The sequence below is a fragment of the Erpetoichthys calabaricus genome, chromosome 12, assembly GCF_900747795.2.
Source record: "Erpetoichthys calabaricus chromosome 12, fErpCal1.3, whole genome shotgun sequence".
Lineage (NCBI taxonomy): Eukaryota > Metazoa > Chordata > Cladistia > Polypteriformes > Polypteridae > Erpetoichthys > Erpetoichthys calabaricus.
Genome location: NC_041405.2, coordinates 85642833 through 85664573, shown reverse-complemented (window position 1 = coordinate 85664573; position 21741 = coordinate 85642833). Strand labels below are relative to the sequence as shown.

Sequence of the window (21741 nt, the reverse complement as noted above, 5' to 3'; positions counted from 1 at the left end):
TTGCCACCTCTCTCTTTACCTTGCGCTTTATCTCCTTGTACTCTTGTCTACTTTCTGCCTCTCTCTGACTATCCCACTTTTCTTTGCCATCCTCTTCCTCTGTATACTCTCCTGTACTTCCCCATTCCACCACCAGGTTTCCTTTTCATCCTTCCTCTGTCCAAATGTCATGCCAAGCACCCTTCTTGCTGTCACCCTTACTACATCTGCTGTGGTTTTCCAACTGTCTGGTAACTCTTCACTACCACCCAGTGCCAGTCTCACCTTCTCCCTAAACTCAATCTTGCAGTCTTCCTTTTTCAACTTCCACCATTTGATCCTTGGCTCTGCCCTCACTCTTTTCCTCTTCTTGATCTCCTACATCATCCTACAGACCACAGTCCTATGCTGCTTAACTATACTTTCCCCCGCCACCACTTTGCAGTCTTCAATCTCCTTAAGATTGACTCTTCTGCATAGGATGTAATCTACCTGTGTACATCTTCCGCCACTCTTGTATGTAATCCTGTGTTCCTCCGTCTTCTTAAAATATGTATTCACCACAGCCATGTCCATCTTTTTGGCAAAATCCACTATCCTCTGACCTTGTTCATTCCTCTCCTTGACACCATACCTACCCATCACCTCCTTGTCTCCTCTGTTCCCTTCACCAACATGTCCATTTAAAACCTCTTCAATCACCACTTTCTGTTCCTTGGGTACACTGTTCATCACTTCATCCAACTGACTCCAAAAATCTTCTTTCTCATCCAGTGCACACCCAACTTGCGGGGCATATGCACTAACAACATTCATCTTCACACCTCCAATTTCCAGCTTCATAATCATTACTCTGTCTGACACTCTTTTCACCTCCAAAACACTCTTGACATACTGTTCCTTCAGAATAATCCCTACCCCATTTCTCCTCCTATCCACACCATGATAGAACAATTTGAATCCACCTCCGATCCTCCTGGCTTTACTCCCCTTCCATTTAGTCTGTTGCATGCACATTATATCAACCTTCCTTCTCTCCTTCATATCTGCTAAGTCTCTCCCCTTACCAGTCATACTGCCAACATTCAAAGTTCTTACCCTCAGTTCAACAACAACAACATTTATTTATATAGCACAATTTCATACAAAAAGTAGCTCAAAGTGCTTTACATAATGAAGAAAAGAAAAATAAAAGACAAAATACAAAATTAAAATAAGACAACATTAGTTAACATAGAAAGGAGTAAGGTCCGATGGCCAGGGTGGACAGAAAAAACAAAAATAAACTCCAGACGGCTGGAGAAAAAAATAAAATCTGTAGGGGTTCCAGGCCACGAGACCGCCCAGTCCCCCCTGGGCATTCTACCTAACATAAATTAAATAGTCCTCTTTGTAATTAGGGTTCTCACGGAGTCATTTGATGGTGATGGTCATACAGACTTCTGGCTTTTAATCCATCCATCATTGTTGGAACATCATGGTGCTTTGGGTAGATCCAAAAGGACACCGGAAAAGGAAACAGAAGAGAGAGTAGGGGTTAGTACAGATTTTGAATGAATAGTTATTATAATGAATTGGATATACAGAGTTTCAGGATTAAATTACAGTGAAGTTATGAGAAGGCCATGTTAAAATAATGTGTTTTCAGCAGTTTTTTAAAGAGCTCCACTGTATTAGCCTGGCGAATTCCTACTGGCAGGCTATTCTAGATTTTAGGTGCATAACAGCAGAAGGCCGCCTCACCACTTCTTTTAAGTTTTGCTCTTAGAATTCTAAGGAGACACTCAGTTGAGGATCTGAGGTTGCGATTTGGAATATAAGACGTCAGACATTCCGATATATAAGATGGAGCGAGATTATTTAAGGCTTTATATTATTTAAGGCTTTATAAACCATAAGCAGAATTTTAAAGTCAATTCTGAAAGACACAGGTAACCAGTGTAGTGACATCAAAACTGGAGAAATGTGTTCGGATTTTCTTTTCCTGGTAAGGATTCTAGCAGCTGCATTCTGCACTAATTGCAGAAGATTTATGTCTTTTTTGGGTAGTCCTGAGAAGAGTGCGTCACAGTAATCTAGCCGACTGAAAACAAACGTGTGAACTAATTTCTCTGCATCTTTCGATGATATAAGAGGTCTAACTTTTGCTATGTTTCTTAAGTGAAAAAATGCTGTCCTAGTGATCTGATTAATATGCTATTTAAAACTCAGATTACAGTCAACGGTTACCCCTAAGCTTTTTACCTCCGTTTTGACTTTTAATCCTAATGCATCAAGTTTATTTCTAATAGCCTCATTGTATCCATTATTGCCAATCACAAGATTTCGGTTTTCTCTTTATTTAATTTGAGAAAGTTACTATTCATCTGTTCTGAGATACAGGTTAGACATTGTGTTAGTGAATCAAGAGAATGGGGGTCATCAGGTGCTATTGATCAATACAGCTGTGTGTTATCAGCATAGCTGTGGTAGCTCACGTTATGTCCTGAGATAATCTGACCTATTGGAAGCTTGTAGATTGAGAAGAGCAGCGGACACAGGATAGAGCCTTGTGGACCACCATATAGGATATCATGTGTCTTTGAATTATAATTACCACAACTAACAAAGAATTTTCTCCCTGGCAGGTAGGATTCAAACCAATTTAAGACGCTGCCAGAGAGGCCCACCCATTGACTAAGGCGATTCTTAAGAATATTATGATCAATGTTGTCAAATGCGGCACTCAGATCTAAGAGGATGAGAACAGATAAATGGCCTCTGTCTGCATTTACCCACTCTCTTTACCTTCCACCTGCCTCCGGACACATCCCCCCCACCCCCACCCTGTTGGCTAATAGTACTGGTGGTGGTCGTTGTTAACCCGGGGCTTGACCGATCCGGTATGGAAATTTGTACTGTTGTCCGCATATTGATTTGCCAAAATTTTTATACCGGATGCCCTTCCTGACGTAACCCTCCCCATTTATCCGGGCTTCCAACCAGCACGAAGAAACACACTGGTTTGTGTGTGGCTGGGAAGGATATTCGTGTTGACAATGTTAATTCTCCCTGCTAAAGTGAGATGGAGGGTAGACCATCTATGCAAGTCTTGCTTACATTTTTCCTTGCAGATAGCAACATTTTGTTGAAAATGAACTTTAGATTTACTTGTGATGTTTACCCCTAGGTTTTTAAACTGATCTGTAATAATAAAAGGGAAGGTGTCTAATTTAACAGTATGTGCTAGAGAATTCACTGGAAAGAGCACACTTTTATTCAAATTAATTTTGAGTTCAGATATCTTTTGAATTTCTGCTAGTGCTATTAGGACTACAGGCACAGTATTTTGTGGATCTGATATATAGTACCATATCATCTGCATATAGTTATATTTTCTGTTCAAGCCCTTCTCTGGTTGTTTTGGATTTCTCTTCTTAAAAAAATAAAATGCTTGCGTGGAATTGTTTTTAGGCTGAAATTGTTTCTTTTACTGTATCTATCTGCAAAATATTCTGATTCAGCGAACTGCCTGTTGGTGGTTTGATCATAGTTCATCCTTAAATGTCAGTTTTTTCAGCTTTTTAACTCAATTATAAGAGTATAAAAAGTGTCCAAAGATAGTTTTGAATTCAAGGTAAACCTGCCTTGAATAGTGATTCAGTCCTTTCCTAGGATATGCTCTAGCACAGAAACATGCTCATGTACACACAGAGAATCACATCAGGGCATTTTAGAGTGACCAATAGTCCTAAAAGATGTGGTTTATAGATTGTAGGAGGAAACCATTTTTTTCTAAATTATCCTATATGGACAGAAAGAATATGTCTGCACTACAAAATGGTGTACCAAGTAAGGTACCATACTATACCATTGGCTTGGCATGTCCAGATAATTCTAATTCATATTGCAACAGATTTTGTTAGTAATGTGCTTAAAAAAATAAATCTTGGCAATCGTTATGAGAAGTATCCAGCTGCTGTCAGGGCAGTTTTAGGCCTCTGACAAATCCAAGCACTTCAGACACTATGAGGCCCAGAACCTCTTTGTTTTCATGTGAGAAGCATGTTTATTTTGACCTCTTGTATAACTGTACAATTAAATAATTTACTGAGCAGATTCAGTAGACACTTTGTGTTGCTTTACCAAAAAAATTTTTTTTTTCTCATACAAATAACGTTACACTGACTCTGAAACCTATATATATGTATATCCAATAACAAAAGACACATCCATTCTGTATTTTTGCTTTAGATGCAGATCTGAAAGACCTTGATAGTTTAGATGTTTAATAAATTCTGAATGCACAAGCCTCAAAACTACCGGGTCTACTTGAGAGCAGGAACTGAAAGAAATTGAAATCGATGTGACGGCCATGTAATATACGCGTCAGTACACTGGTGAAGCAGGAGAGTGGTTCCTGGAAAGTGGGTCGGAGTCAAAGAGATGCCACTGACAATGGAGTTATCTTACGGGCCTCTGAATGTTTCAGGTCACTGAATCTGTCTGAGGCTTCAGACTGTCTCATCTGCAGCTGGACTCTATTGATCATTATGATCAGTTACTGACCCTCCTGTATTGTGATTCTTTTTTTTTTGTGTTCCACTGAGACAATTGTTGCCACTGCTGCATTGCCACTGTTCCAGCTCAGTCTTAGGAATTAAACAATACAAGTATTCAGTATAACTTTTAGACTGTTGTGCATGTAATTACAATGTGATATTATTAAAAAACCCAATGGGCAGTTGGCACTGATCATCATAATTAGGGAAACTCCGATTGATTGGCCAATTCTTCACTAAAAAAGACTTGATACATTAGCTGGTCACAAAAAACGATCTTTTAAGTCCCTGAAATGGTAATTTGGTTGCAGTGCTCCTTTTTTCTTTTTGCAGCAAACTTCCTGCAGTGTACATAAAGAGCAGCCAGTTGAGGCTTATTTTACAAGAGAGCTAGAGGCCGTTGGAGTATTAGCCTTTACGTTAAAGAAAATGGTCCTGTGCAAATAAACAAATGGCAAGAGAAGCTACTTTAATGAATTCATACCATTTTATTTTAGATAGATAATTATAACAGTATTTAATTATTAATTTTGTCCTTTCATTAAAATGGACACCGTTTTAGTTTGGACAGCAAGCTTGTTTTAAGTGCAACAACAAATCTTAAGTTACTGCTTAGTAAACCAATAAATCTGTAAATGCTTGTTAGCTTAACAGCAAAATGTGTCTTTTGCTTATAAACCTGTTAAGTATGTTAGTCTTGTGTATTCTTGATAAACAAGTGATGAACATTTGAAACATTTGTGGATTTTTTTTGAAGATTTGAACTGTGTTTTATTTGTTGCTGTGTGTCATATAGAATAAGTTTTGGTAAGAAACCAGTACTACATCATTAAAACAGTAATCCATATTTATAATTACTGTACACATCAAGAATTATGAATGTCTAGCTGATATGCTGAAGAAAAAACACCTGTATACAGTAAATATAACAAATGTATATTTTAACAGCAAAAAAGCCATAGTGCAATTTATTATTAAAAATGATTAAAACCTAATAAGTATATTTATGTAAGTATATTTACATTTAAGCAGTGTTTAATTACCAGTAGCAGGTTGGAAAATGACTGACTGATGTATTGATTGTATAAGAGTATATACCTGAAACAAAGCTTAATTTAAAAACAAGGTAGTTTTCACCATTTCTCCAACAACAAAAAAATGATTATGTAACATATATCTATATTCATATATATCTATATTGTTTTTACATCTTTCAAGAGATCAACATGGCGCCTAGTTCACTTGCAGGTCCTTCATGTAAAAGACTTCTGACATGGGAGTATTTTAAGGTTCTGTGCACGCTGTAAATGTGAAATGGCGTATCATAGCAGCACAACAGTTATTCAGGAACATCTAGGAAGGAAGCATTCTGGAGTTTTCTGTGAAGAATGCAGCAAAGACAGTATTGTAAGTTCTAATTACTTTTGTTAGTTCTGATAGGTAAATTGCTGCATTCTGCAGTCATTTATTTTTCTGAGCAATCATGCTGAGTAACAAGACTTGGCTTATAGTAGCTTATAATTAGTTAAAATATACACATAAAAATATAAAAATAATGTACGGTGTGACAGAAATACTGTATTGTATAATGAGCAGGATAACACATTGTTAGTCTAATGATCATTGTGAGACTAATCATTTAAAAATAGTTATTTATAAAAAAACATAGCCAGTTCTTACAGGGAAAAAGAGAGTTACAGATTGTACCTTTGTGTATATAGTAATTTGGGAGGATTAAGTGGGTTTGAGAATGTTATAAATGAATTACAGAATTTAACCCCTTATACACAATGGGGTTTGGCATTATTGCACCTAAATTACATACCCAAAAATAAATGGCTATTATCTGTTTTATTGTAATTAAGGAGCTGTGAGTTAGTTAGTGAGTACAACGCTTCAGATTTTTAAAAGGAAGAATTTATATGATATAAAATCTTTTTTGCACAAGTATCCATTAAATAAAACATGTTCTCTCCAAAATACTGTGTGTTGCATAACCAAGTACATAACCAAGACATTTTATGTTGTACAACCTTGGAATCAAGTTTTTTATGCCCCAATCTGTCACCTATCATTCCGCAAAGTTTAGGTATAATATCCCAAAGCACTGCAAAACTGTTTGGAACAAGGTGTTCCCCTGTTTGGTAACATAGTGACCGTTTTTCGAAACATTTGAGAGATTGTTTAGGAGTAAAAGACTACAACAAGTATTGCAATTGCAGTTATATATTTTTTTATTTTTTAGAACACTTAATAACACTCTGAAGCAACAAGTAAACGATCTGTAACTATGTACATATAGGTATGTACCCATCCAAGTCTTTACTTTCAAAATTATTTATCATGCCAGTCCTTGGAACAATTTCAGGTTACCAGTAGACACAGAGGAAGCTTACCTTTTTTGTACACTGAATTGGAGATTTTTTGCTGTAATTCTCCCATCTTCTTCTGCCTTCTGTTGTAGTTTCCCCATAAAAGCTTTTTTTTTTTTTTTTTTCTTGCTGTTGTTGCTTTTTTCTTGCATTTTACATCTGGAATAAACTAGCCCTGGCCACAGAACTATTCATACAGACACATACACCTAAACCACAGTTGCATGAGGCTGTTGCTGGCTTGCAAGCAACTTCACGAAATAATCTACTCCCAGTTTTTCCCCGCAATGCCTCCAAAAGGATCGACACAGCCTCACAAGACTTTTTATCCTGTTTCTAATCGTTGTCCCCTTTAACCCCCAAGACACCCTGGCTGCTGTTCAGTTTTATTTACCTTTTGTTATCTACATGGTCACTCACAGTTACAAACTGCCAGAAGGAAGTGGCCTGAGCTGCCTATAAAGCTTGCATATTGTAATCTGTTCAGTTGCCAATAAAAGGTGTCATTTTGCTTGACTGTATTTGAAATGTTTTCTTCTAAGAGTACAGTTTAGTTAGTTAGTCTTGGTATCTGTTATGCATATTTGATTTACTGCTTTACTGCTGTTGTCTGCAAAACCGAATTAGGTGGGTTCAGTACATGGACAAATGGATGGGTGAATAAATATGATGATAAAGTATGTTCATTATCCCTGTTAAGTCATTGAAAACCATACTTGTTTTTCTTGACTGAAGCCAAATCAGTATATCTCGCTATTATAAAAAAAAAAAATCCTGGAGAGAAACAGTAGGGCAGTTAAGATGTTAAGTTAAACAGTTAAGATCACGGAAGACAGTTAAAAGACCCGCGAGGACCTTAAACATGAGACATTGTGTCAAGAGATTGACCCAGGGCCGTCTCGCGATGACGTAGAACATGAGATTCTTGCAAGACACACCCTACTTGCAATCAATATCAAATAAGACAATCCTTGTGAAGGATTTGAGCATACACTGATCCAGGGTCTCAGCGCATATAAAGCGTATAAGGACAATACGTTATAAATAAAACGTCGACTAAGCGAAGAAGAAAGCAGTAAAGGAGAAAAGAGACTCAAAAGCGTTGGAGAGAAAAAAGAGCAAAAAAGAAAAAAAAATCTATGTGCAAATTCAGAAAATAAGGAAAGTAATTATCAGCCCGTTACAAGTGGAATTAAAACAAAACAAATCCATCGGGCACAGAATTAAAGGACAGAGTAAAGGACAAAGTAGAACTTCATAAACGCGTTCACAAACATTGGCGCTATACACATGCAGAGCAGATTATGAAAGCAGTGGAATTCGAAAGGCTCAAAAAAAACAAAACGTATGCACGATACAAATGTGGAGAAAGTTAAAGAATATGAAAGTAGGACAATTAGAAAGTATAAAAAAAAGAAAGTAAAGATCGCAGTAGCGCAAACAAATGGAAATTATTACACGAAAAAGGGAAAATAATCACCACGGACCAGGTGTCATTTAAAAAAAAGTAGGACAAAGCAAGGTCAGAAATAAAAGACAGAGTAGAAAACAAAGTAAAACGTCATAAATTGGTTACAAAACAAAGGGGCCAAACACATGCAGAGCAGGTTAGAGATAGTGAAAACTGGAATTCAAAAGACTCAAAAAATAAAAAAAAAATAAAAAACGTAGGCACGAAACACATGCAGAGCAAGATACAGAATATGAAAGCAGAAAAAAATGACAGTGTCATAAAAAGAAAGTAAACATCGCATTAGTGCAAAAAATGAGAAATTATTACTCGGAGAAATAAGTAAAAGGCAAATAAAGATCAAATATATGGACACAAGTGATATGTCAGTAGTATGTAAATATTGTAAGGCTTTGAAGTTAAAGTCAGAGAATTTCATAAAAGTGTTTTACCTCCCATGCATTTATTGGTTACTTTGCAAAAAAATTATTAACTGCTGATGATGTAGATCGCTTTGTCTGTGCTGAAATTCCAAACAGAGAAACCTATCCTAAATTATGGTACAAAGTCATTAAACACATGTCTCACAGACCTCATTTAAAAAAATTCAGCATATTGGGACTCGAAAGATTCCAAGTGTTGTTTTTACATAAGTTCTGAAATAAAAGTGAAACTAATGAAATAGCAATTCAAAGGAAAAAAAAAATCTTAAAAGTGTGTTTCCGGAAAACCAAACATGGGGGTTGGCGAGCGAAGCCCCCTAGTATATCATTATTTCTTGAACCATGTACAACCGTAAAAACTATATCAGCTGTGTTTCAATATTCTTTATGATACAGTCTGTTTTCTACTGTCCTAAACATGCCCCTCATCTGACAGACTTTACACCTGGCTCTACCAGTTTGCTTAGCAGGTGGAAAACTTACATGGAAGCTCCATGTGCCTGATCTCACTGAGCCACCAAATGCTACCTTTACAGGCCTGGCTCATTTTGACTGTTGGATCAAGTTCTATTGGGTGTTCTTGTTTTATTTCTATGTTGATCAGCTTGTACCTCTGTTTGCACACACAATTTTATATTAAGAACTAATTTAAAGGTTCTAGTTTTGTATTCATATACCTGTATATATGTTTAAGGTTGATTTATTCTTTATGTAGTATGTGGAATGTAAAACATAATGTCAATACATTTTTAAACTAAATTTAATGTGTACCATTTGTGAAAAACATGTTCACAAGATGTCCTGGATTTTCAATTCTGGTTCATTTTTAATATGATATGAGAGGTTATTTAGGAGCCAGGTAGAAATCAAACAGCCTCATCTCTAGCCATATTGAGCTATCATGGGAATACATGTACATACTAAATGTATGACCTGTACTGGAATGAATAATGGTGTCAGTCTTTGTTTTTAGTAGGCCTACAGCTTTCAGCAACTTATTCAATAAAAGGTCCAGAAGGTTTTGAAGGACTGCTATTCTGTTCTGCATAGTCACTGATGCTCTTTATAACATGACCAAACACTTCTTAAATGACACACAAATTTTCACTTCTGCTGAAATCTTACAAAAAAGGGAACAGTCAAGACACAGTCCAGAAACCAGAAAAGAAACTTTAATTAGCCTTTTCACTAAGCCAAAATCACAATTTTGTAGATTAATCACCATCATTTAAATACTGTTTAGAAGTCTTCTTTTCTTAATTTTGAAGATAAATGTGTTTACAGTGAAAAAAGTATTTAGATTTACTTTTGGGAAATGTATTGATCTTATTTTAATAAAATATATTTCTTCATTAACAGGGATTTGATGCTGAAAATCTGTATGCAGGGGAAGATTTTGGCAAAGTTTTACACACACTATCAGTCATCAACATCACCACACAAGGTAAAGAAACTGAGTGCTTGCTCCAGAGTTAATAATTTTAAAGTGTTTTAAAGTGAAGTGTGTATACAAGTATTCAATAATGTATTTTACAGACTATAATCTGACTTTAATTAAAGGAGTGGGCCAGTGTTACAGACATGAAATCCAACATGCGGTTTGTACCAGAAAGTACTTCAATTAAGGTGTACAGATATGTTTAACTGACATTACATTTCACAGCTTGACTCTCATCTTTGTTGTGTAGTTTTCTCCTAACATGTGCTTTCTATATGAAACACAGATTTGAAATCTTTAGTTGCTGTTAGCTGTTCTTTTTTTTTTTTTTTTTTTTTCCCCAACAAAGTAATTCTAGCAAAACTGGAGCCAGAAATTTGTTTGATGTTTTTCTGAGTAGAAATGCAGTTTGCTTTTACTGTGACATAACAAGATGTTTTTTTTCCTCAAGGATCTTCTGCAATACAAATACTTTTTTGTGTAGGAAAAGAGTCAATGTATTGTTTATGTACAACAGTGAGGCTGATATCTAATTTTATACAGGAATGGTAAAAGGGAAGAGCAGAGTGTTATGTCTTTGTAGAGCAAACAGTGTCCTCATTGTATGTGGAGATCCACTGCAGATAGATTTCATATGAGAACCAAGTAGAGAATTTGGATTGTTCTAGTTCACACTTCCTATTAAAGTGAATTACAGACAAGTTTAGTGCTGCAGTAAAATGGTGGTGTCAAATGGTTTGTCAAAAGAAGGATGGCAGGAATCTGAAGTGTATCACATAATGTTAATACATTACATGTGCATTACAGTTTACTATTCAAAATTATTCAACAGTATGTTTAAAATTCTCTTTTTGTTTCTGCTATTTATATTTAGAAATTTCCACAGTATTATACTGATTTCAGTAAATGTCTGTGCTGTTAATATATTCTATCCATTAATTCTGAAACCTGCAAAGCTGGAACAAACCCTCCTAGTCCATTGTAGGACACACACACAGTATAAAACAAATTTACAGTTGCCAGTTATTTTAACATGCTTGTTTTTTGGATGTGGAAAGAAAACCAGACTAATTATTGTTTCACACATTGACTATATGTAAGCTCCACACACATGCTGTTCTGGTCCAGAATTTGAAATAAAAACTCACAATTGTAATTAAATAGTATTTGTACACAGGCAATGAACTACAGAATGCAAGGCAAAACATGCTGATCTAAATATTTTGAATATGTTTTGTTCTTCTTCCTCCTATTTGATAATTTGCATGGTTTCTTATCAAAAATTATTACCATACCATACTATTTTTTTAAGCCGGATTAATTCTGAGCAGATTCAGTTTCGTGGGGGGCTGGAGCCCGTCCTAGCAAGCTTAGGGAGTAAGGCAGGGAATATCCCTGGACAGGGTGCCAGTCCATCAAAGGGTGCAAAGATGATTAGTACACCCCAAAATATATCTGTACAGTATAACAAATTGAAGGCCCTTAGGTGCATTATATACACAAAATTTTGTACATTTTTAACAATTCAAGTCTTCTTTTAGAACAATATATCCAAACCATTTAATTATGTAAATAAATATATATATATAATATAACCAATTGTTGTGTATGTTTCTGTTTATTTTCATTTCTATTCATGACAGTATTATAAAAAAATAGATGCTCACTTTCCATTGTGCTGTAGCTGGATGAGATTTTTAAAAACTAGAGTTTGTGAATATTATTTGGGGTACTTTAGTAGTTTATACATAAAGACTTTGTGTCTAATAAATGTATTTCCTATAGGTGTACACTTTGTCTGCCTTTTAGATCTCTAAAAGCCTTTATCACTTCAGCTTTGACCTTATGCAGTTTGGCTTTGGTGTGGACCAGGGAAGTACATTAGGTATTCAGCTCCACTTCATGGTTTTAAAAATAACTGGTGTGTTGTCTGTAATTCTTATGCAAAGTAATTTGAGCTGGAATGGGTTCGGGTTCTTTCAAAGAGCACAAAGAGGTTCTTTATGGCATAGTTTACAACGGCTACTGATGTGACAATGACTGTGTGATTGTAGCTTTGATTACTTATTTATTCATTCATTATTTTAATTTTTTTTCTTCTTCCCTCTTATTATTTATCCAAGATTTTTATTCTTGTGTTTGACATTAGATAGCTAATTTAAACAGCACTTACTGGACTGCTAGTCTTTCACCTTGACTGATTGCCAGTCATTCTCCCTTTACCTTAGTGTCCCCCATTTACTAAATGTCTTGAGCCTTATACTCTAGAAACATGCATTTTAAAGTGATACAGGAATCTAATTTGGTACTAACTGAAAGTGTATGTTGTGTATACACTTTTTTTTGCATTGGTGTCCCTTCCATAATTAGTTTTTGGTTTGTGCAGGTGTTTCAGGGATCGTCTGTGACATTCTTTTGAGCCTGTAATGCAATAGCCAAGTTTAGACAAGTCAGAAAATGTATGCCTGGATCACATTCACATGCATTTGGAGTTTAAGTTAACTGATTTGAAAGTTGGCACATTTCACATTTTAGTCTCTATATCAAAGAGTTATTTTATTTATTAAATATTTTTTCTAAAAATATGTCTTATTTGTATAATATATGTAATTACTTGAATTAGTAGACTACATTAAATTCATGCTCTTTCACAGCACTTTTCAATATGCTATAGCTAAAAAAATGTCCAAATATACTTTTTGTGGCTCAATAGCTTTAATAGACAGGACAGGTCAACTCAAGTGATGTAAAAATGGCATTGACTTATGTGCTTTTTTACTTGTGGAATGTCTGTGACTAATTGTTGTTCAAATTTCTTAAACATAACTCATTATTAGGTTTTTAAGAAAGTTAAAATCTCTCTTTAAGTCTCAAAGTAAAATTGTCTGTTGCTTCACTTCAGAATGGGGAGGAGATCTGAAGCTTTGCTGATAAATTGTAGTGTCCGGGAAATATCAAATTATTATGTAGTACTGTATAAGGTTTTTTTTTTTTTTAATAACAAAAGGTATCCTATAGTAGCAAACCCCCGACCATACTACTCAGTTACCCACTAAATGCCAACATACCAGTGGTAAACAGATATAGTCAGGTCCATAAGTATGTGGACAGTGGCACAATTCTCATAATTTTTTGGTCTGTACGCCACCACCATAGATTTGAAATAAAGCAGTGTAGACTTTTAGCTTTAATTTAAGGGGTTTACCAAAAATATCGTATGAGTTGTTCAGGAATGACAGCCATTTTTCTTCATAGCCCCTCCATTAACAGGGTCTCAAAATATGTGGACAATTGACTGACAAGATGTTCAGTAGCCAGGTGGGAGCAGGTGCCTTATTATTTCATTAACTATGAAGCAGGTAAAAGGTGTGGAATTGATTCCAAGTGTGGAATTTGCATCTGGAAGCTGTCACTGTGAACTTTAGATATGAGGTCTAAAGAGTTGTCCATGCAAGTAAAAACAGTTCATCATTAGGCTGAAAACCAAAACAAACCCTGTAGAGTGAGAGAGTAGAAGCACGAGGAGTGGTCAAATCAACCATCTGGATCATTATTAAAAAGATGGAAAGCATTGGTGAACTCAGCAACACAAAACCCCAGAAGATGACTATCCTGAATGATTGCAGAATTCTGTCCTTGGTGAAGAAGAACCTCTTCACAACATTTAGCCAAACTAAGAACACTCTCCGGAAGGTAGGCTTATCATTGCCAAAGAGATAGATGTATTATTGCCAAAGTCTACAATAAAAGACCGAGAGTTTACCACAAGATGCAAACAACTGGTAAACCTCAAGGACAGGAAGGACAGATTAGACTTTGCCGGAAAACATTTTTTAAAAGCCTCTCCAGTTCTGGAACAGTTTTTTTTTGGACAAGGGACACCAAGATTAATATACAGGTAAAATTCCGTTACAACGAATATCTTTACAACGAAGTATTTTTATGCTCCCGACAGTTTCCCTATATGACACAAGTCTATAGAAATCTCGTTACTACGAAGTAGATTCAGCAGATACTTTCATTACAATGAAGTGCCCAAAAGACCTTGAAATACTTGAATGAATCAGCCACAGAGCAGTTAGTTCTGTGGTCACAGCTTAGTTGTGCACAACGATCCCCAAACAGAAACATTGTTAAAAAAAAAAAAAAAAAAAAAAGAATTTCTTTCTTTGAACTTTCCTCGTACTGTTTTTTTTAATTTTTTGCTGTTTTTGTTTTCGGTGGTTTTCAGTGATACCTTTTGCTTATTTCTCGTCAACATTTGAAAAACATCCATTGGAATTTAACTCAATGTCTCCCTCCTATAGAAACGGCAGACACAAAAAAACGAAAACAGTTCATCTTAGAAAAAAAAAACTTTACATTTTTGCAGCTCTTGATTGCGGCAAAAAGAAAAAAGATGTTTCCAGGGAATTCGGAATTTCACCATCGACACTGTCAACTTTCTTGAAAGACCGAGCAAAAAACGAAGAAATATCTCGGATTGCAAATGTATGTAAACTGCTGCATTTGAAGACATCGAAAAGCCATTTTTATGTGGTTAAGTGATGCTCATTCAAGAAACATTCCTATTAATGCGGCACTCATTCAAGAAAATGTAAGGTTTCTAAACTCTCTTGGGACATCCCCTAACTGGACGACACGCCAAAGAGCATCCCGAAGTGCAATCGCCACGTCTGTGGTGTTTATCTGTTCTCACAGCTCTGATGCAGCTCGGCACTGAAGCAAACGGAAAAGATCTCAATGGGTGATGCAAGGAACATTGTAAATGCAGGTAACAGGATTATTTGGCCACTAACCTGGTCACAACCCTGTCTGACTGCTGTGTCTGTTTATAGGAGAGTGAATAAATCTGGTTTTGCTAAAGTACTGAGACTCAGCCTCGTGTTTTAGGGTGTAAGACAGGGACTTATAGCGTGACCACGATCTTTTAGGATTCGCTTCTGTGGCACCTCACAGCACCATTGTGAGCCTGCTGTTGCCCCAGCAACGGACAAACAAGCTTACACAGACATGGCAGTCGCACGTTGGGATGCACTTCAGTGTGAGGTTCCCGTTGGGTGGGGAGTGAGGGGGGATCCCGAAACAGTTCAGAAACCTTACAATATGAAGAAGAAGAAAAGGATGATTCGGCTTCTGATTGATAATTGTGCAGCACACAACATGCTTCTGCATTTAGACAGTGTTCGCATTGAATTCTTCTCACCCAATTGCACAGCAGTGCTTTAGCCATTGGATTTGGGCATCATTCGCACCCTGAAAGTGTATTATCGCAAGGAAATGCCGAGAAAAATTCTCGTCAGCATAACTTGTAGACAGGAGAAGATTAAAATTAACGTGAAAGAAGCTATTGAAATGATTGCAAAGCCTGGACGCAAGTTAAAGAAAGCACTATAGTGACAAATACAGAATCTCATTACAAGTATTTTTTAGGTCCCTGGCAGTTAGTTGTAACGGAATTTTTCCTGTATACCAGAATGCTGGAAAGAGAAGAGTATGGAGAAGAAATGACTCATGATCCAATGAATACCACATCATCTGTGAAACATGTTACAGGCAGTTTTATGGCATGATCATCAATCTTTGCAAATGGAAGTCAGTGTCTACTAGTGCTGAGAGGTATACAGTACCTGTTCATACCGAAAACCGTTTTTAAATTTTTGTTATGATATGGATTTTTCTTATACCGCAATACCGGTTTACATAGCCTAAACAACGTTCGGAACGTGGCGCAGCGGGAAACTGTTTAAGGGGGACTTTTTGCACTGCTACACTGCTAAACACGCATGCAACAGAGTACATGTGTTAGTGGAGGTATTGAGCGGTGAAAATGGACAGAGAACATTTTGAAACTGAAGCTGTAGCAGACAATAAAGTTGAACATGATGACACAGAAGAACTTTTGCCGAAAAAAGGAGCCGCGTCTGTTGTCTGGAGATTTTGGTTTTAAAAGGTCAGATGTGGACCAAACAACTATTTACTGCAAATGCTGTCGAGCTAAAGTTGTCGCCAGAGGTGGCAACATGAGCAACTTGCTGCACCACCTTTGCCGCAAACATGCTTTGGAGTACCATGAATGTATGGAACTAAGATTGGCACCCTCCACATCCTCCGGTAAAACTGAAAAAGCTAGAGGACGCTTGAGTCAGATGTTACTTGTAGACGCATTTGCTAGAGGACTGCCTACGACAAAAAAAGCAAGCGGTGGATCGAGATAACCAACACCATTACAATACATATAGCTAACATGTCAGTGGACAGAGATTGTTCATTAACAGAAAGTGTAGTTGGTTTACAAAAAAATTGTACTCTTTATTCCTTTTCTAAGACATGTTCAGTGCAGTACAACTTTTGACAAGCACCTCTGAATATTTTACTAAGTCTAAATGCCTCTTTGGATGGTTGAAAATATGTTGTCAAAATTATAGTTTAAGTTGTTTGCAAAATTTGTTCAATAAAATGGTTCTATATTTTGACTGCAACTGTAATACAATGTGATTCCTTCTCTTCATTAGTGCCACACCCTTGAAAACTATCACTTTATGGGGCCATGGAAACCTGTATTAATACTTGTGTGCACATTAAAATGTTTTCTTGTACAATGTACAATTCTCATGACAGTGGAATAAGTTATTCTTAGCCAATCTACTGCAGTAATTGCAGTGGAAAAATGTGGTTAACAATCACTCATGCATGGGGAAAAAGAATACCGTTGAATACCGTGAAACTGATATTATTTTGAAAAATACCATGATATAGAATTTTGGTCATACCGCCCAGCCCTAGTCTCTACTGTTTATTGATGGTATGAGTGCTGGCAGAAGTTGCAGGATGAATTCTCAAGTGTACAGGGCTATGCTATCTGTTAAGATTCAGCCAAATACTGGAAAAAACTGATAGGACGATATTTCAAGATACAAATGAACAATGAGCCAAAACATACTGCGAAAGCAAACCAAGTGATTTTCAGCAGAAAGTAGTGGAATTTTCTTCAAAAGCCAAGTCAATTAACTGACCTCAACCCGATTGGACATGCATTTTACTTGCTGAAGACAAAACTGATGGCAGAAAGTCCAACGAACAAGTGGCAACTGAAGACAACTGCAGTAGAGGCCTGGCAAAGCATCCGTAGGGTGGATACGCAGCACTTGGAGACGACCATGGGTTCTAGACTTCAGGTAGTCATTGACTGCAAAGCATTTTTGATGAAATATTGAAAATAATCATTATATTTATGATTTCGTTAGTTTGTCCAATTACTTTTGACCCCCTGAAAATAGGGGGACCAAGTATAACAAATGTGTCATTTCTAAACAGCTCATACAATATTTTTGTTAAACCCATCGAGTTAAAGCTGAAAGTCTATACTATCACATCTTGATTGCTTTGTTTTAAATCCGTTGTGGTGTTGTACAAAGCCAAAATTACGAAAACTGTGTCACTTTTCAAATACTTACGGACCAGACTGTATTACCTAAAAAAATAAAAATACAAATGCAAAAAGAGCAATACCAGCACAAAATCACAACCAGTATTACTCCATGAAAGGAATAAATTATCTGCACTAAGTTCCTTGCCTTGCTATTAATATTGTTTAAAAACTAATAATTCATTAACATTAATGAAATAACTAATACTTTGGAAAGGAACTGATTTATTGTATAATGGAAATACCAAAGGTATTTAAGATTTCAGTCTCAAGATACACAATAACAAAAGGATCTCTTCAGTGAGGGAGATAGTTTTGATCCTGTCCTTGCTATTTGTGGCAAAACCAGTCCCAGAAAAGTACTTGTTGCATTCCCTGCAGCTCTGCTCTTTTGCTCACATATCAATTGCTGTTCCTTTTCTAAACACATCCTGTGTTTATAGTAATTATTGGAACTGTACCCTTCTCATTGAATTAATTAACTCAAAAAACCTTTTAGCTGCAGGTTGATAATGTCCATTATTGACAAAAAAATGTCAAATAATGTAGCAGTAAGGTTGTTTTTACTGCAATTACTCAGTACGTGTTTATTCAATCTCTGTATAAGTAGAGAACTCTTACATATTTCATTCCTGTTTCATTCATTTCTAGGTAAGAGACATTCTGTAAGGTCTGCCCGAAATGTAAGACTCGGACCATCTCAGAGCATTTCCAGCGATGCCAGTGTTAGAGAAGGTTGCCCGAAAGATGTAGTGGTTGACTGTGTCAAAGGCAGAATGTAACATAAACATATGTCATCTCTCTTCTGTACTGTAGAGTGGACTGGATTCATTTGTTAATTGTCATTTTCTTGCTATTATCACCAGAATATTGTCCAAGTAGTACTTCAGAGGTGTAGTAACACATGCCGAGGGTTTTTAACTAACCAACAGAAGTTGAGACACATGTGCAAATTGTTTGCTTTAACTTGCAAGGCTTAATTTACTTTAATTGCTCAGGAACCTCTGTAGGTTGTAACCTATTAGTTGTACTCTGAAGATGGCCTATTATCAGTATTCTGAAATTTCCTTTTTTTTTTTTTTTTTCAGTTTTTGCTAACCTAAACTTTAAATTTAAATTTAAACCTCTGGCAGTTTACTGTTTACCTTTTCGTCATTTTAGGTCATTCATTGCATTTCAACTGATTCAATTTGAAGAAAAACTGGAAAAACTGTGGTGTTCTAAACTTTTCACCAGTAGCGTAGCTGTACTCAAATCATATATTTTTCTAAAGGGCACCTCATTTGTTCCCAGGTTCCTTATTCCATTGGTCCTTCCTAGCTCACAAAAAAGCCAACTGTTCATTCCAACATTTACATATATTATCGGGTCTTTGGTAACATTTTGAATAGGTGCTTGTAAAAGCATTGTGAAAAGGTGCAGTTTTATGTGATTATATATACAGTAATCCCTCGCTATATCGCGCTTCGCGGCTTCACTCCATCGCGGATTTTATATGTAAGCATATTTAAATATATATCACGGATTTTTTGCTGGTTCGCGGATTTCTGCGGACAATGGGTCTTTTAATTTCTGGTACATGCTTCCTCAGTTGGTTTGACCAGTTGATTTCATACAAGGGACGCTATTGGCAGATGGCTGAGAAGCTACCCAACTTACTTTTCTCTCACTCTTGCGCTGACTTTCTCTGATCCTGACGTAGGGAGATTGAGCAGGGGGGCTGTTCACACACCTAGACGATACGGACGCTCGTCAAAAAATGCTGAAAGATTATCTTCACGTTGCTACCTTCTGTGCAGCTGCTTCCTGAAGCGACATGCTGCACGGTGCTTCGCATACTTAAAAGGGCACGTATTGATTTTTGATTGAAAAACAAACTCCGTCTCTCTCTATCTCTCTCTCTTTCTCTGCTCCTGACAGAGGGGGTGTGAGCTTCCTCCTTCAACTGCTTTGTGCCGCGGTGCTTCCCATACTTAAAAGCCAAACAGCCCTATTGATTTGTTTGCTTTTCTCTATCTCTCTGACATGCTCTGCTCCTGACGCGCACTCCTTTGAAGAGGAAGATATGTTTGCATTCTTTTAATTGTGAGACGGAACTGTCATCTCTGTCTTGTCATGGAGCACAGTTTAAACTTTTGAAAAAGAGACAAATGTTTGTTTGAATAACGTTCCTGTCTCTCTACAACCTCCTGTGTTTCTGCGCAAATCTGTGACCCAAGCATGACAATATAAAAATAACCATATAAACATATGGTTTCTACTTCGTGGATTTTCTTATTTCGTGGGTGGCTCTGGAACGTAACCCCCGCGATGGAGGAGGGATTACTGTAGTGTTTTTTTTTGTTTGTTTGTTTTTTTTTTAAGCTGATTGAAATATCTGGAACATCGATAAATTTTCTGATTAGCAAATGATACATTTTTTATTACATGTACTGAAAATGTGAGTGATTCTAAATTTTATTTTTCTGTGATTATTGTATAATTGTCTAGAGGAGAGATAGATTATATTTTATTTTACACCAAGGGGAAATTATAGGAATTCACAATTGGGAAGCAACATTCAATACATGCAAGTGTGTGTATGTGATTCAATAAACAAATCAGAATTTCTGTATAGTTATACTCAAATCAAATATTTTTTTATTTTCTAAAAGGCACCTTATTCAGGGCCACGTACCTAGGAAATCAGATTTAATGTGCTAATGCTAGATAGACTCCTACCCTATACGTTAAAAAAATTGGCATATGTGCGTGCATGTTTTGTGTGTGTTTTTTTTTCATATTTTTTTTTTATCTAAAGATTGTAGTGAAACACAGAGGAATAATGAGGTTTAAATACAGTCCCTGAAGCTTTTGAAGACTGTGTATTCTTTTTCTTCAGTTTAACTTATTTTAAAAGTTTCTTGGGCAGATGACTTGCTTTAGGTTTAACTTACTTGTTGTTTCAGTTTACAAGTTACATTTTATTGAAAGAAACAATCTTGCTTTCAAAGGATAAGGTTCTGTTATACCTACTTGAAGATGACTGATACCTGACTATAAAAGTATCTTTTGTGTGTTTTGTAAAGGTTTTCATATGATCATTTAACTATTTAAAAATATTGAAAAAGAATATGAGAATAATGTAAGAACATAATTGCTTGTCTGTTATAGGGCAAAAATAAATTTTAAAATTGTTTCAAATATTTGCAGCATTACTGCAAAACATTACACTTCAAATTATCATGGTATATTGTCATGTCATAGTAGTTTTTCACAGTCTACATGGGTTTTCTCAAAGTACAAACAAGTGAGCATTAGGTTAACCTGTGACTCTAAATTGGCTGAATGTAAGTGTGGCTGAATATGAATAAGTTCTGTGATGCACAAGTGTCCAGGTCTATTTTCTGCCTTGCATCCAGTGATTCTGGGATATGCTGTAGCCCTCCAAAACCCTGGTTTGGATTAAGTAGGTTCAAAAATGTTATGTTATAACATATGTAAATTTGCTAAATACATGTATTCTGTTTAAACTCCTTTGCTTCATTGATAAATACAAATAGTGCTTAGGTTTGGAGACGTTGCATATCTGTTATCTGGTCATTCTTGTCAGTTTTCAAACATTGTTCTTATATTCCACGCATGGAAAGCTAGTCTGGACCTGAGTGAGATGCATCATACTATATTTCACAATGTGCCTTGGTATAATTGATGATGAACCAAAGTTACCCAGAGTTGATCTGAACTGGTCAGTAAGATAAGTTTAGATTACATTCCATGCTTTGTAATTTTAATCTTATGAAGTGTGCTAAATAAAGTGACAAGCTTGAACCTCAGATCTGTGAAGAGTTGTTTAGCCCCGGGTGGCCTGTGAAAGTCATGTGTTTAATGATTCTGACTTTTTTTTTTACGGCAAGAAGGTCATCTAAACAAAAAAATACCTCTTTTTGAGTATAAAGTACATGAAACGGCATGCAAAATTTGAACTGCACAGCAGAGAAAGACTAGTTTGGCTGAGTTAACTTTATTTATTTGTTCTATTAACTCTATTTATGTCTGCTGTCACAAATTACAAACAGTAGTTAAGATCACAGTAATGGATATCATTGC

General features: G+C 36.1%; 1 protein-coding gene across 2 annotated transcripts in view; it reads left to right on the top strand.

Annotated features, from left to right (window-relative positions):
- arhgef6 (Rac/Cdc42 guanine nucleotide exchange factor (GEF) 6) overlaps positions 1-21741 on the top strand; it is a 172873-nt gene that overhangs the window by 21895 nt on the left and 129237 nt on the right. For both annotated transcript variants that reach the window (XM_028815801.2, XM_028815800.2), the window contains exon 3: positions 10145-10229. In XM_028815801.2, the coding sequence (XP_028671634.1) occupies positions 10145-10229 (85 nt within the window). The remainder of the gene's footprint in view (positions 1-10144; positions 10230-21741) is intronic.